At 36.3% G+C, this 13575-nt stretch overlaps 1 protein-coding gene across 3 annotated transcripts in view; it reads right to left on the reverse strand.

Annotated features, from left to right (window-relative positions):
- PCNX1 (pecanex 1) overlaps window positions 1-13575 on the reverse strand; it is a 171014-nt gene that overhangs the window by 129111 nt on the left and 28328 nt on the right. For all 3 annotated transcript variants that reach the window (XM_060004314.1, XM_060004313.1, XM_060004312.1), the window contains exon 2: window positions 10888-11096. In XM_060004314.1, the coding sequence (XP_059860297.1) occupies window positions 10888-11096 (209 nt within the window). The remainder of the gene's footprint in view (window positions 1-10887; window positions 11097-13575) is intronic.

Below are 13575 nucleotides of genomic sequence, written 5' to 3' on the forward strand. Positions count from 1 at the left end.
ACTGAAAACCGAAAGGTGTAAAAACTTGCCTAAGGTCTCAGAGGAGTAAACAAAATAAGCCAAGTCATTGGTATATGGAGTTCAGGTGGGAAGGGAGGAAACAAATAATACTTCCTCATCACTCTACAATGTGTTATCATATCTGCTCTTTCTGGTTTTTCTCCTTCACACATGAATGTAGGTACTCATAACCAGTAAGGACTGAGAAAAGATTTGAACACCAGGTCTAACTCTAAAGGCTATAGTCTAAGACACCAATAATGCCTTTTAACAAGCAGGCATTAAAGTTCTCTTTCCAGTTCAAAACCAAAAGAAACACCATTATCCAGGGAAGGTTTCTTAACCTCAGCACTACTGACATTTTGGGCCACATAACTCTCGACTGTAGGAGACCATCTTGTGCACTGTTAGGATGGTTAGCAGCACCCCTGACCTCTACCCACCAGACGCCAGTAGCATTTCTCCCTGTGATAACCAAAAATGTCTCCAAATATTGCCAAATGTCTCCTGGGGGGCAAGGTCATCTCCAGTGGAGAAACAATAATCTAGAACTAATGCTCAATGGTCAACATTGAGTGGGAAGGAGGTATTAAGGGAGAAAAAAAGATGAAGGAAAAAACAAACAGCTCCTTTTATAGAAAAATATACCCTCTTGCAAACTTACTGTACCTTTCTCTTCTCTACAAATTCAGGAGCAGAACTTTTAGTCAGCTGTTGGTGTCCTAACATAAACTGACTGAGTAAGAATTTTCTTTATTAGCAAGACTTGCAGATTTTCAGGAATGGAAATTTCAGCACATACCTGGGAAGTAAGTAGTTTACAATTCTCACAGAAGCAAAGTGGTCTACTGCAGTAAGCAGTACACCGAATTCAGGGAATCTCTACCTTTATGCCTTAATTTCCTCATCTGTTTAAAAATAAAAACAGGTACAGGGAAAGGCAGAAAAGCAGAAAGGGTTTGATCTGAATTATAAAGGAGACTTCACAAATTAATTTGTTGATTATCAGTATCATAAACTGCTCAGGCTTTAATTAGAACTTCACAGAACCGGCACAGTACTAAATTTACAAATCTAATCTAGATCACAACGATGTTCCTCAAAGGAACATTCATAAACATTCCTTTATGAATAGATAAAAGCAAACTTCCTAAACAGAATAAATCTTCAGAAAATTTAGCCTAAAATTCACCTGTGTATATTTTAAATGGATCCTTAATTTACAATATTGTAAGCATCACTGAATGAGAAACGGAAAAAAAATATGGTTTGTCTCCAAATAATTGTATTCAAATTCCAAAATTCAGTGTGCTAATTTCCTCTGATGAAACGTTAGAAATGTAACACATACATTAATGGCTTTGACTCTTTCTCTAAGATAAAGATTGAACAAGCATTTCTGAGCTGCTATACCACAGCCAATGACAACAAGAAGCACAAGTAGTCGGTCCTACTATATTCATTCATTCATGCAACCAATTGACAGCTCTAGTGTAGCAAGCATAGTGAAAGGCTCTGGAAGTAAGTGTATCTGTTTTCCTGTTCATTTTTGTTCAGAACGGAGATTTACAAGTGGGAGAGTGGGGGAAAGGAGATGTCGAAAGCAAAAATCTACAACAAAGACCTTATTTAATGGTGAAACTTAAAAGCACTCCTAAAAAGACAAGGATGTACACCAATACTATTTCAATTTAACCACATGTGAGAAGTTATACCCAATGAAAATTTAAACAAGAAGCATAAGGTCTAGAAAGGAAGAAATAAAACTGTCATCATTTACAGAAAATCAAGAAATAACCTACAAAGTTTTACCATTAATAAGGGAGTTTAATAAGGTTGCTGGATACAAAGTAAACTGCTACATTTAAAGGGAGAAAATCAAAAGGTAAATAGAAAAAACCATATAATAGCAGAAAAACTATAAAATAATTTGTCAAATTTAATAAAAGCTATGAAAGCCTTTTTTTTTTTTTTGCGGTACGCGGGCCTCTCACTGTTGTGGCCTCTCCCGTCACGGAGCAAAGGGTCCAGACGCGCAGACTCAGCGGCCATGGCTCATGGGCCCATCCGCTCCGCGGCACGTGGGATCTTCCCGGACCGGGGCAGGAACCCGCGTCCCCTGCATCGGCAGGCGGACTCTCAACCACTGCGCCACCAGAGAAGCCCTATGAAAGCCGTTTAATGGAGAAATGATAAATCTTTACTGAAAGACATTAAAGAAGACTAAATAAATGGAGAGATTTAATATCGTAAAGATACCAATTCTCAGCAGAGGAATCTACATAGCCAGTGTAATTCCAATAAAAACCCTAAGTTCTTGTAGATTTTGCCCAGTAGACTCTGAAGTTTACATCAAAGATCAAGGAGGGGCTTCCCTGGTGGCACAGTGGTTAAGAATTGGCCTGCCAATGCAGGGGACACGGGTCCGAGCCCTCGTCTGGGAAGATCCCACATGTCGTGGAGCAACTAAGCCCATGTGCCACAACTGAGCCTGAGCTCTAGAGCCGACGTGCCACAATTACTGAAGCCCGTGGGCCTAGAGCCCGTGCTCCACAGCAAGAGAAGCCACCGCAATGAGAAGCCTGCACATCACAACGAAGAGGAGTCCCCGCTCGCAACAACTAGAGAAAGGCTGCGCAGACAGATCTGTCTGCAGATCCAAAGCAGACAAAAATAAATAAATAAAGTAAATTTATTTAAAAAAAAAAAAATCAAGGAGCTGACAGTAGCAAATTAACTCCTGAAAAAGAACAAGGTACAAGGTTTGCCCCACTTGGTATCAAAAGTCATGTTATAAAGCACTTAGGATAGTGTGGTAACTGCACAGGCATAAACTAGATCAACAGAACAGAAAAAGCCCAGAAACATACCCACCATGTATGAAAACTTAATTTATGACAAAATGACTACTGCAAATCACCAAGGAAAAGATACTCTGTTTAACAAATACCGATTAAACCAGTTATTTATAAAGAAAAAAAACAAATCCTGAATCCCTAGCTTACAACAGATCATAATAATTTCCAACAAAACTGAAATGTGAAAACAAAAGAAACATGAAACTTTAAAAAGACAATCTTTCTGAGAGTATTCTTCTGATATTTGTGTAGGAATAATTTCTTAAACAAAACACAAAATTGTTAATTACCAAAAACTGATAAACTGTGTATTAAATTTAAGAATGTATAATAATCATAAGAAACCTTAAGAAAAGCAAAGTGACAAGCTACAAACTGGGAAAAGATGTCTGTAATGTACATAACCAATAAGGAGTAGTACAATGAACATATTTTTTTAAACTCATTTTTCTTAATCAATAAGAAAAAGAGAACTCCAAAGAAAAATAAAAAAGAAACGAATGGGCACCGGAAAGAACAAAAAACTTAAATGGACTATATATGTGAGATAAGATGCTCAGCCTCATTAGTAATCAGAAAAGTTAACTAAAGTCAAAATGAGACACATCTAACACTTAACTGTTAAAACGGCAAACTGTTAAAACTTACCAAAATCAAAGACTGAGGATATGAAACAATAAGGACTTTCACATTCTAACGGTGAGAGTATAAATTGGTACAATCGTTTTGGCAAACAGCTTGTATTACCTAGTAAAACTGAACGTGAAAATACCCTATGGGGCTTCCCTGGTGGCGCAGTGGTTGGGAGTCCGCCTGCTGATGCAGGGGACGCAGGTTTGTGCCCCCGCCCGGGAGGATCCCACATGCCGCGGAGCGGCTAGGCCCGTGAGCCATGGCCGCTGAGCCTGCGCATCCAGAGCCTGTGCTCCGCAACAGGAGAGGTCACAACAGTGAGAGGCCCACGTACCACCAAAAAAAAAAAAAAAAAAAAAAAAGACAGAACTAATAAAGTTTCATAGAATGGAACACATCACAGAAAAATTAATTGTGGCATATAAATAAACTGCCATAAAGTGAGGAAAAGTATTTGACACAAAATGATATCCTTCATAAATATCTTCTTCAAATCAATAGTAAAAAACTAACCACCAACAGAAAAATATACAATTCACAAAATAACAAATACAAATGGAACAGCACAAGAAAAATAGCTCCATTTCACTAGTAATCCAAAAACTGAAAAAAGTAAACAATGAATTATTTACCAGTTTGTGAAAATACTAAATAGTGTAGTGAAAAGTACGAAAAAAGAAGCCCTCAAACTGCTGATCACAGTAATGAAAAGGTAAAAATCTTCAGAATTTGGCAATATATATTGAGAAACTTTAAAATGGGTGTAGCTTTCCGGTAATTCTACTTCTGCTAAATCATGATAAAAAATTTAGTCATTTAAACTTTGAACATCACAGTGATCTAGCACAAATTTAAATAAGAAAATAATTGAAATAACTAAAAACAAGATAGCTAAATTAAGGTACTATATACACACAAAATGGAATACAGTGTAGTCATTAAAAATACTATCACAGAGTTAGATATAGCCTCATCCACCAGAGGGCAGACAGCAGAAGCAAGAAGAACTACAATCCTGCAGCATGTGGAACAAAAACCACATTCACAGAGAGATAGACAAGATGAAAAGGCAGAGGGCTATGTACCAGATGAAGGAACAAGATAAAACCCCAGAAAAACAACAAAATGAAGTGGACATAGGCAACCTTCCAGAAAAAGAATTCAGAATGATAGTGAAGACGATCCAGGACCTCAGAAAAAGAATGGAGGCAAAGACCAGGAAGATGCAAGAAATGTTTAACAAAGACCTAGAAGAATTAAAGAGCAAACAAACAGAGATGAACAATACAATAACTGAAATGAAAACTACACTAGAAGGAATCAATAGCAGAATAACTGAGGGAGAAGAATGGATAAGTGACCTGGAAGACAGAATGGTGGATGTCACTGCTACGGAACAGAATAAAGAAAAAAGCATGAAAAGAAATTAAGACAGCCCAAGAAACCTCTGGGACGACATTAAACACAACAACATTAGCATTATAGGGATCCCAGAAGGAGAAGAGAGAGAGAAAGGACCCGAGAAAATATTTGAAGAGATTATACTCAAAAACTTCCCTTACATGGGAAAGGAAATAGCCACCCAAGTCCAGGAAGCACAGCGAGTTCCATACAAGATAAACCCAAGGAGAAACACGCCCAGACACATAGTAATCAAATTGGCAAAAATTAAAGACAAAGAAAAATTATTAAAAGCAGCAAGGGAAAAATGACAAATAACATACAAGGGAACTCCTGTAAGGTTAACAGCTGATTTCTCAGCAGAAACTCTACAAGCCAGAAGGGAGGGGCATGATATACTTAAAGTGATGAAAGGGAAGAACCTACAACCAATATTACTCTACAAGGCAAGGATCCCATTCAGATTCGATGGAGAAATCAAAAGCTTTACACACAAACAAAAGCTAAGAGAATTCAGCACCACTAAACCAGCTCTACAACACATGTTAAAGGAACTTCTCTAAGTGGGAAACACAAGAGAAGAAAAAGACCTACAAAAACAAACCCAAAACAATTAAGAAAATGCTCATAGGAACATACATATTGATAATTACCTTAAACATGAAAGGATTAAATGCTCCAACCAAAAGACACAGGCTTGCTGAATGGATACAAAAACAAAACCCATATATATGCTGTAAACAAGAGACCCACTACAGACCTAGGGACACATACAGACTGAAAGTGAGGGGATGGAAAAAGATATTCCATGCAAATGAAAATCAAAAGAAAGCTGGAGTAGCTATACTCATATGAGATAAAATAGACTTTAAAATAGAGAATGTTACAAGAGACAGGAAGGACACTACATAATGATCAAGGGATCAATCCAAGAAGATATAACAATTATAAATATATTTGCACCTAACATAGGAGCATCTCAATACAAAAGGCAGCTGCTAAAAGCTCTAAAAGAGGAAATCGACAGTAACACAATAATAGTGGGGGACTTTAACACCTCACTTACACCAATGGACAGATCATCCAAACAGAAAATTCATAAGGAAATACAAGCTTTAAATGACACAATACACCAGATAGATTTAATTGATATTTATAGGACATTCCATCCAAAAACAGCAGATTACACTTTCTTCTCAAGTGTGCACAGAACATTCTCCAGGATAGATCACATCTTATGTCACAAATAAAGCCTCAGTAAATTTAAGGAAATTGAAATCATATCAAGAATCTTTTCTGACCACAATGCTATGAGATTAGAAATGAATTACGGGGAAAAAAACGTAAAACACACAAACACATGGAAGCTAAACAATACGCTACTAAATAACGAAGAGATCACTGAGGAAAGCAAAGAGGAAATCAAAAAATACCTAGAGACAAATGACAATGAAAACATGACGATCCAAAACCTATGGGATGTAGCAAAAGCAGTTCTAAGAGGGAAGTTTATAACTATACAAGCCTACCTCAAGAAACAAGAAAAATCTCAACTAAACAATCTAACCTTACACCTAAAGGAACTAGAGAAAGAAGGACAAACCAAACCCAAAGTTAGCAGAAGGAAAGAAATCATAAAGATCAGAGCAGAAATAAATGAAATAGAAACAAAGAAAACAATAGCAAAGATCAATAAAACTAAAAGCAGGTTCTTCGCGAAGAGAAACAAAACTGATAAACCATTAGCCAAAGTCATCAAGAAAAAGAGGGAGAGGACTCAAATCAATAAAATTAGAAATAAAAAAGGAAAAGTTACAACAGACACCACAGAAATACAAGGCATCCTAAGAGACTACTACAAGCAACTCTATGCCAATAAAATGGACAACCTGGAAGAAATGGACAAATTCTTAGAAAGGTGTAACCTTCCCAGAACGAACCAGGAAGAAATAGAAAATATGAACAGACCAATCACAAGTAATGAAATTGAAACTGTGATTAAAAATCTTCCAACAAACAGAAGTCCAGGACCAGATGGCTTCACAGGTGAATTCTATCAAACATTTAGAGAAGAGCTAACACCCATCCTTCTCAAACTCTTCAAAAAATTGCAGAGGAAGGAACACTCCCAAACTCATTCTATGAGGTCACCATCGCCCTGATACCAAAACCAGACAAAGATACTACAAAAAAAGAAAATTACAGACCAATATCACTGATGAACATAGATGCAAAAATCCACACAAAAATACTAGCAAACGGAATCCAACAACACATTTAAAGGATCATACACCATGATCAAGTGGGATTTATCCCAGGGATGCAAGGATTCTTCAATATACGCAAATCAATCAATGTGATACACCATATTAACAAATTGAAGAATAAAAACCATATGATCATCTCAATAGATGCAGAAAAAACTTTTGACAAAATTCAACACCCATTTATGATAAAAACTCTCCAGAAAGTGGGCACAGAGGGAACCTACCTCAACATAACAAAGGCCATATACAAACAACCCACAGCAAACATCATTCTCAATGGTGAAAAATTGAAAGCATTTCCTCTAAGATCAGGAATAAGACAAGGATGTCCACTCTCACCATTATTATTCAACAAAGTTTTGGAAGTCCAATCATGGCAATCAGAGAAGAAAAAGAAATAAAAGGAATACAAATTGGAAAAGAAGAAGTAAAACTGTCACTACTTGCAGATGACATGATACTATACACAGAGAGTTCTAAAAATATCACCAGAAAACTACTAGAGCTAATCAATGAATTTGGTAAAGTTGCAGGATACAAAATTAATGCACAGAAATCTCTTGCATTCCTATACACTAATGATGAAAAATCTGAAAGAGAAATTCAGGAAACGCTCTCATTTACCATTGCAACAAAAATAATAAAATACCTAGGAATTGTAGGTATTTTACCTACCTTTTGTCTCTCTAGGTAGGTCTTTTGTCTCCTTACTTAGGGAGACAAAAGACCTGTATGCAGAAAACAATAAGACACTGATGAAAGAAATTAAAGATGATACCAACAGATGGAGAGATATACCATGTTTTTGGATTGGAAGAACCAATATTGTGAAAATGACTAGACTACGCAAAGCAATCTACAGATTCAATGAAATTGCTATCAAATTACCAATGGCATTTTTTTCGGAAGTAGAACAAATCATCTTAAAATTTGTATGGAGACACAAAAGACCCCGAATAGCCAAAGCAGTCTTGAGGGAAAAAAACGGAGCTGGAGGAATCAGACTCCCTGACTTCAGACTATATTACAAAGATACAGTAATCGAGACAATGTGGTACTGGCGCAAAAACAGAAACATAGATCAATGGAACAAGATAGAAAGCCCAGAGATAAACCCACACACCTATGGTCAACTAATCTGTGACAAAGGAGGCAAAGATATACAATGGAGAAAAGACAGTCTCTTCAAAAGTGGTGCTGGGAAAACTGGACTGCTACATGTAAAAGAATGAAATTAGAACACTCCCTAACACCATACACAAAAATAAACTCAAAATGGATTAGAGACCTAAATGTAAAAGACCGGACACTATAAAACTCTTAGAGGAAAACACAGGAAGAACACTCTTTGACATAAATCACAGCAAGATCTTTTTTGATCCACCTCCTAGAGTAATGGAAATAAAAACAAAAATAAACAAATCGGACCTAATGAAACTGCAAAGCTTTTGCACAGCAAAGGAAACCATAAACAAGACGAAAAGACAACCCTCAGAATGGGAGAAAATATTTGCAAATGAATCAACAGACAACGGATTAATCTCCAAAATATATAAACAGCTCATGCAGCTCAATATTAAAGAAACAAACAACCCAATCCAAAAATGGGCAGAAGACCTAAATAGACACTTCTCCAAAGAAGACATACAGATGGCCAAGAGGCACATGAAAAGCTGCTCAACATCACTAATTATTAGAGGAATGCAAATCAAAACTACAATGAGGTATCACCTCACACCAGTTAGAATGGGCATCATCAGAAAATCTACAAACAAATGCTGGAGAGGGTGTGGAGAAAAAGGAAGCCTCTTACACTGTTTGTGGGAATATAAATTGATACAGCCACTATGGAGAACAGTATGGAGGTTCCTTAAAAAACTAAGAATAGAAGTACCATGTGATCCAGCAATCCCACTACTGGGCATATATCCAGAGAAAACCATAATTCAAAAAGACACATGCACCCCAATCTTCATTGCAGCACTATTTACAATAGCCAGGTCATGGAAGCAAGCTAAATGCCCATCGAAGATGAATGGATAAAGAAGTTGTGGTACATATATACAATGGAATATTACTCAGCCATAAAAAGGTACGATATTGAGTCATCTGTTGACACGTGGGTGGATCTAGAGACTGTCATACAGAGTAAAGTAAGTCAGAAAGAGAAAAACAAATATTGTATATTAACGCATGTATGTGTAACCTATAAAAATGGTACAGATGAGCCGGTTTGCAGGGCAGAAGTTGAGACACAGTTGTAGAGAACAAACATATGGACACCAAGGGGGGAAAACCACAGGGGGGGTGGGGATGGTGGTGTGCTGAACTGGGCCATTGGAATTGACATGTATACACTTATGTGTATAAAATTGATGACTAATAAGAACCTGCTGTATAAAAAAACAAAGAAACAAACAAAAAAATACTATCACAGAAATAGTATTTTCAGTAGTTCAAAGTATTTCCTGAGTACCTATCAGTGCAAGACACTGTTCTGGAACCTGGGAATATAATAGTTTGTAAGAAAAACAAGGCCCTGCCTTCAGAAAGCTTATAAATGCAAACAAATGATTAAGGAAGATAATTTCAGATAGTGATTTATGCTATTAACAAAATTATTATAAGGTAAAATATCTGTTCAATGAACAAACAGGGTAATCATGTTAGGGATGGAGGAAAATGTAACAAAAAGGACGAAGGTTTTCAGTGCACTGGAGAATATACAGAAACATTACCTGTCTTAATAGATATTGAGTACCCACTTTTAGTGATATTATTTATATCTTGAACCTGAAATATTTCATATTATACTGACTGGAAACATGGCATAGTGGTTAAAAGCATGGCCTCGCCTCCAGAGCTTGACAGCCTAGATTATTTGATCTTTCTCACCTCACTTTCCACATCTGCAAATCAGGGATGATAACAGCAACCATCTCATAGAATTGTTTTTGAGGACTGTATGAGCTTAAAAATGTCAAGTGCTCATATAGCAACTGTTTAAAAATTATATTAGGGACACCTATTATTTCTATAAAGTCACTATAACCTTTTGACTGTGATAAATAAATCCCTCTGTCAGAAAGAGAAAGTGGGTGAGGCCAAGGTAATGGGATAGAATGTGACTGAGGGCAGTAGGGGACTATTTTAGCTGAGACAGCCTCCAGGAACGCCTCCAGGAAGGGGTGACAGCTACACAGAGTTGAAACCTAGGAAGTCAGTCATGCTAAGATCTAGGGAAGGAACAGCTAAGTTTCTAAGGTAAGAACATAAAATTGAAAAAAATTTACAATGGATAAAATGAAAACTGTAGATTATAAATGTCAAGTAAAATATTATCACAGTTTGCTTAAGATATATATACACATTTTATTTATATGTATAAAAATAAATGTTTAGATTTATAAAGCCATGTTTTATTACTTCTTTAACCTGTTTTCCATTGGTTTTGGTCTTTGGTATGAATAACTATTACACTATTATGACTATTATTGTTCTAAAATGTTATTTATTAACAAGGCCAAGGATACTGATTTATCCCCAGATAGCCAGTCAGCTTTGCTGTGGTCTAATGTGACAATCACACTTGTCACTGTATCAACAGTGGTAAGATCTACCACTGCCTTAAAACCAGGTAAACAGAACAGGCATGACACAATAATCACATCATTGTACACATGCATCACTGTACATCGTTACAAACTGAGTGGCATGGGTTTCCTTACCTTGGGCCATTGCTGTCTTTTCTCCTTGTTGAACAGTTGCCTTGCTCAGCTCTGGCTCGCTGATCTGTGAAATCATTTGTGTTCCTATCTACAATCTCTCCAGCATCAAGTGCTCTGTGGAGTCGATAGTTGACCATCTTCAGAACAATGAAAACAGCAGCTATCACAGGACAATAGACTGCTACTATAATCATGGAAGAAGGAAGGGCCTTAAAGAGAAAGAAAATAAAGATAGGAATTTTAAAATATCTTATACTTTATTCAATGAGAGAAATCTGTAACTAAAATAATAAACACACACATTCTCACACAAAGCAACAATTGTGTTCCTAGCACTAAGTTGTAAAAGTATAAGACAGCATCACCCAGTACAGTAGCCACTTGCTACGTGTGGCTATTGAGTGCTTGAAATGTGGTTAGCCTGAATTGAGATGTGCACTAAGAATAAAATAACACTGGATTTTGAAAATTCAGTATGAAAAAAAGAATGCAAAATATCTCAATTTTTATACTGATTACATGTTGAAATATATTTAGATTATACTGGGTTAAATAAAATATATTATTAAAGTTAATTTCATCTGTTACTTTTATTTTTAATGTAGCTACTAGAAAAGTTTTAAATTACATATGTGGCTTACAATATATGTCCACTGGACAGCACTGTTACAAAGTCCATGCCAAAAAGCTTATAATACAAGTAGAGAGTTAAGGTATCACATTATATAATATGTGAATAAGACAGGGTTGTGCTCCAAATACACATAATCTCTGTTTATGTGCTCCCTGTAACTTTTTTTTAGGATATAAACTTTGTGTTCTAGAAAATCCCAAGTTAAAACTTATGAGAATAACCTTAGAACTATGACTATAAAACCAGATAAGACATGGGGGACATTCAAAATCCAAATGTTTTATTTTAAAATACTTAAATGCTTAAAATACTGAAAAATTGTAACCTGTCAAATAAAACGAATAAAAGAATACAGAATAGAATCAAGCAATAAATAGATTTATTGAAATAAGTCAGAAGCATCCTGGGCATGGGGACTGCACACCCATCATACCTGAGAATTCAGTGATGTGGACATGAGTCCAGGGCTGGCAGGCTGGAGAACACCCCACTTGGAAGGCATGACTCAGAGTCACTGTTAGCAAAGCCTATAAAACTAGGCTCAAGTTATGCCCCTTTTCATGAGAAAAAAATCATCCCAGGTGTTTACAGCTCTAGATTTCACATATTTTCATAAGGTTCCACCTCAGTAATCTGAGAACATGGCTCTAAATTTACTTGGAAAGATATCCTCAAATCGCTTGAGAAGGTGAAATTGAAAAGGTTCTAATGAACCAGGGAGGTTTCAAAGATAGATATGATAAAAGTTTAAAAAATAAGACAGTTATTTGGGAGGTAGAGAGAGGGAAACAGTGTGGGTTGGAACTGGGAGGCGGGAAAAGAAAGTAAATCAAGCCTAAAGTTTAATACTTTTGGGTTGAGTGCAGGCATAATAGGTAAATATTTGGTATTTTTATTTTTTAATTTTATTTATTTTTGGCTGCGTTGGGTCTTCATCGCTGCAACTTTCTCTAGTTGCGGCGAGCGGGGGCTACTCTTCATTGCGGTGCATGGGCTTCTCACTGTGGTGGCTTCTCTTGTTGCGGAGCACAGGCTCTAGGCGCACAGACTTCAGTAGTTGTGGTTCGCGGGTTCTAGAGCACAAGCTCAGTAGTTGCGGCACACGGGCTTAGCTGCTCTGCGACATGTAGGATCTTCCCAGACCAGGGATCGAACCTGTGCCTCCTGAATTGGCAGGCGGATGCTTAAGCACTGCACCACCAGAGAAGTCCTATTTGGTATTTTTAAATGCTTAGATTAAGAAGCCCTTCATATTGGTGTATCTAAAAAATTACACTGGTGATTTCAATTTAAAATGTCATTGAATAACAGATCTAGGCTTATAAAATGTATTTAAAATCTTACAAAATCCATAAATATCAGGTTTAGAAGAGTTAAGTACTCCAAAGATTTGTTAATTTACATAATTTACTTAAAATTTATAAATGCAATTTAAATTCAAGGGATCTTAAGCTACATGAAAAAACTGAATCTCTTAAAAATGATTGTTAAAATGTGTTCAATTTGTAAAGAGTTGAGTTTAAAATTCTGTTAATTTATAGCTTTAATAAATCTAACATTCATTGCAAAAAAAAAACAGTTCCCTGAAAAACTTTTTCCAAACAGAAACACACACACACAAATTGACAAAAATTTCAAAGTAAACATGCACATAAATACATACAAACACATACACTGCTTAGAATATTTATAGAAGTTCTGCATGATGCTGATTTCCATATGATATGTTCACTTAAGAACTGGAATTCTTGGAGATCATTTAGTTCAACACCCTCATTTCCAGACTAAAAACAGAGCTACTGTATGATCCAGCAATCCCACTCCTTAGCATATATCTGAAGAAAACCATAGTTCAGAAAAATACATGCACCTCAATGTTCACTGCATCACTGTTTACAACAGCCAAGACATGGAAGCAACCTAAATGTCCATCGACAGATGAATGGATAAAGATGTGGTACATATATACAAGTAATATTGTACATATATACAGTATTACTCAGCCATTTAAAAGAATGAAATAATACCGTTTGCAGCAACATGGGTGGACCTGG

The sequence above is a fragment of the Delphinus delphis genome, chromosome 2 (assembly GCF_949987515.2).
Source record: "Delphinus delphis chromosome 2, mDelDel1.2, whole genome shotgun sequence".
Classification (NCBI taxonomy): domain Eukaryota; kingdom Metazoa; phylum Chordata; class Mammalia; order Artiodactyla; family Delphinidae; genus Delphinus; species Delphinus delphis.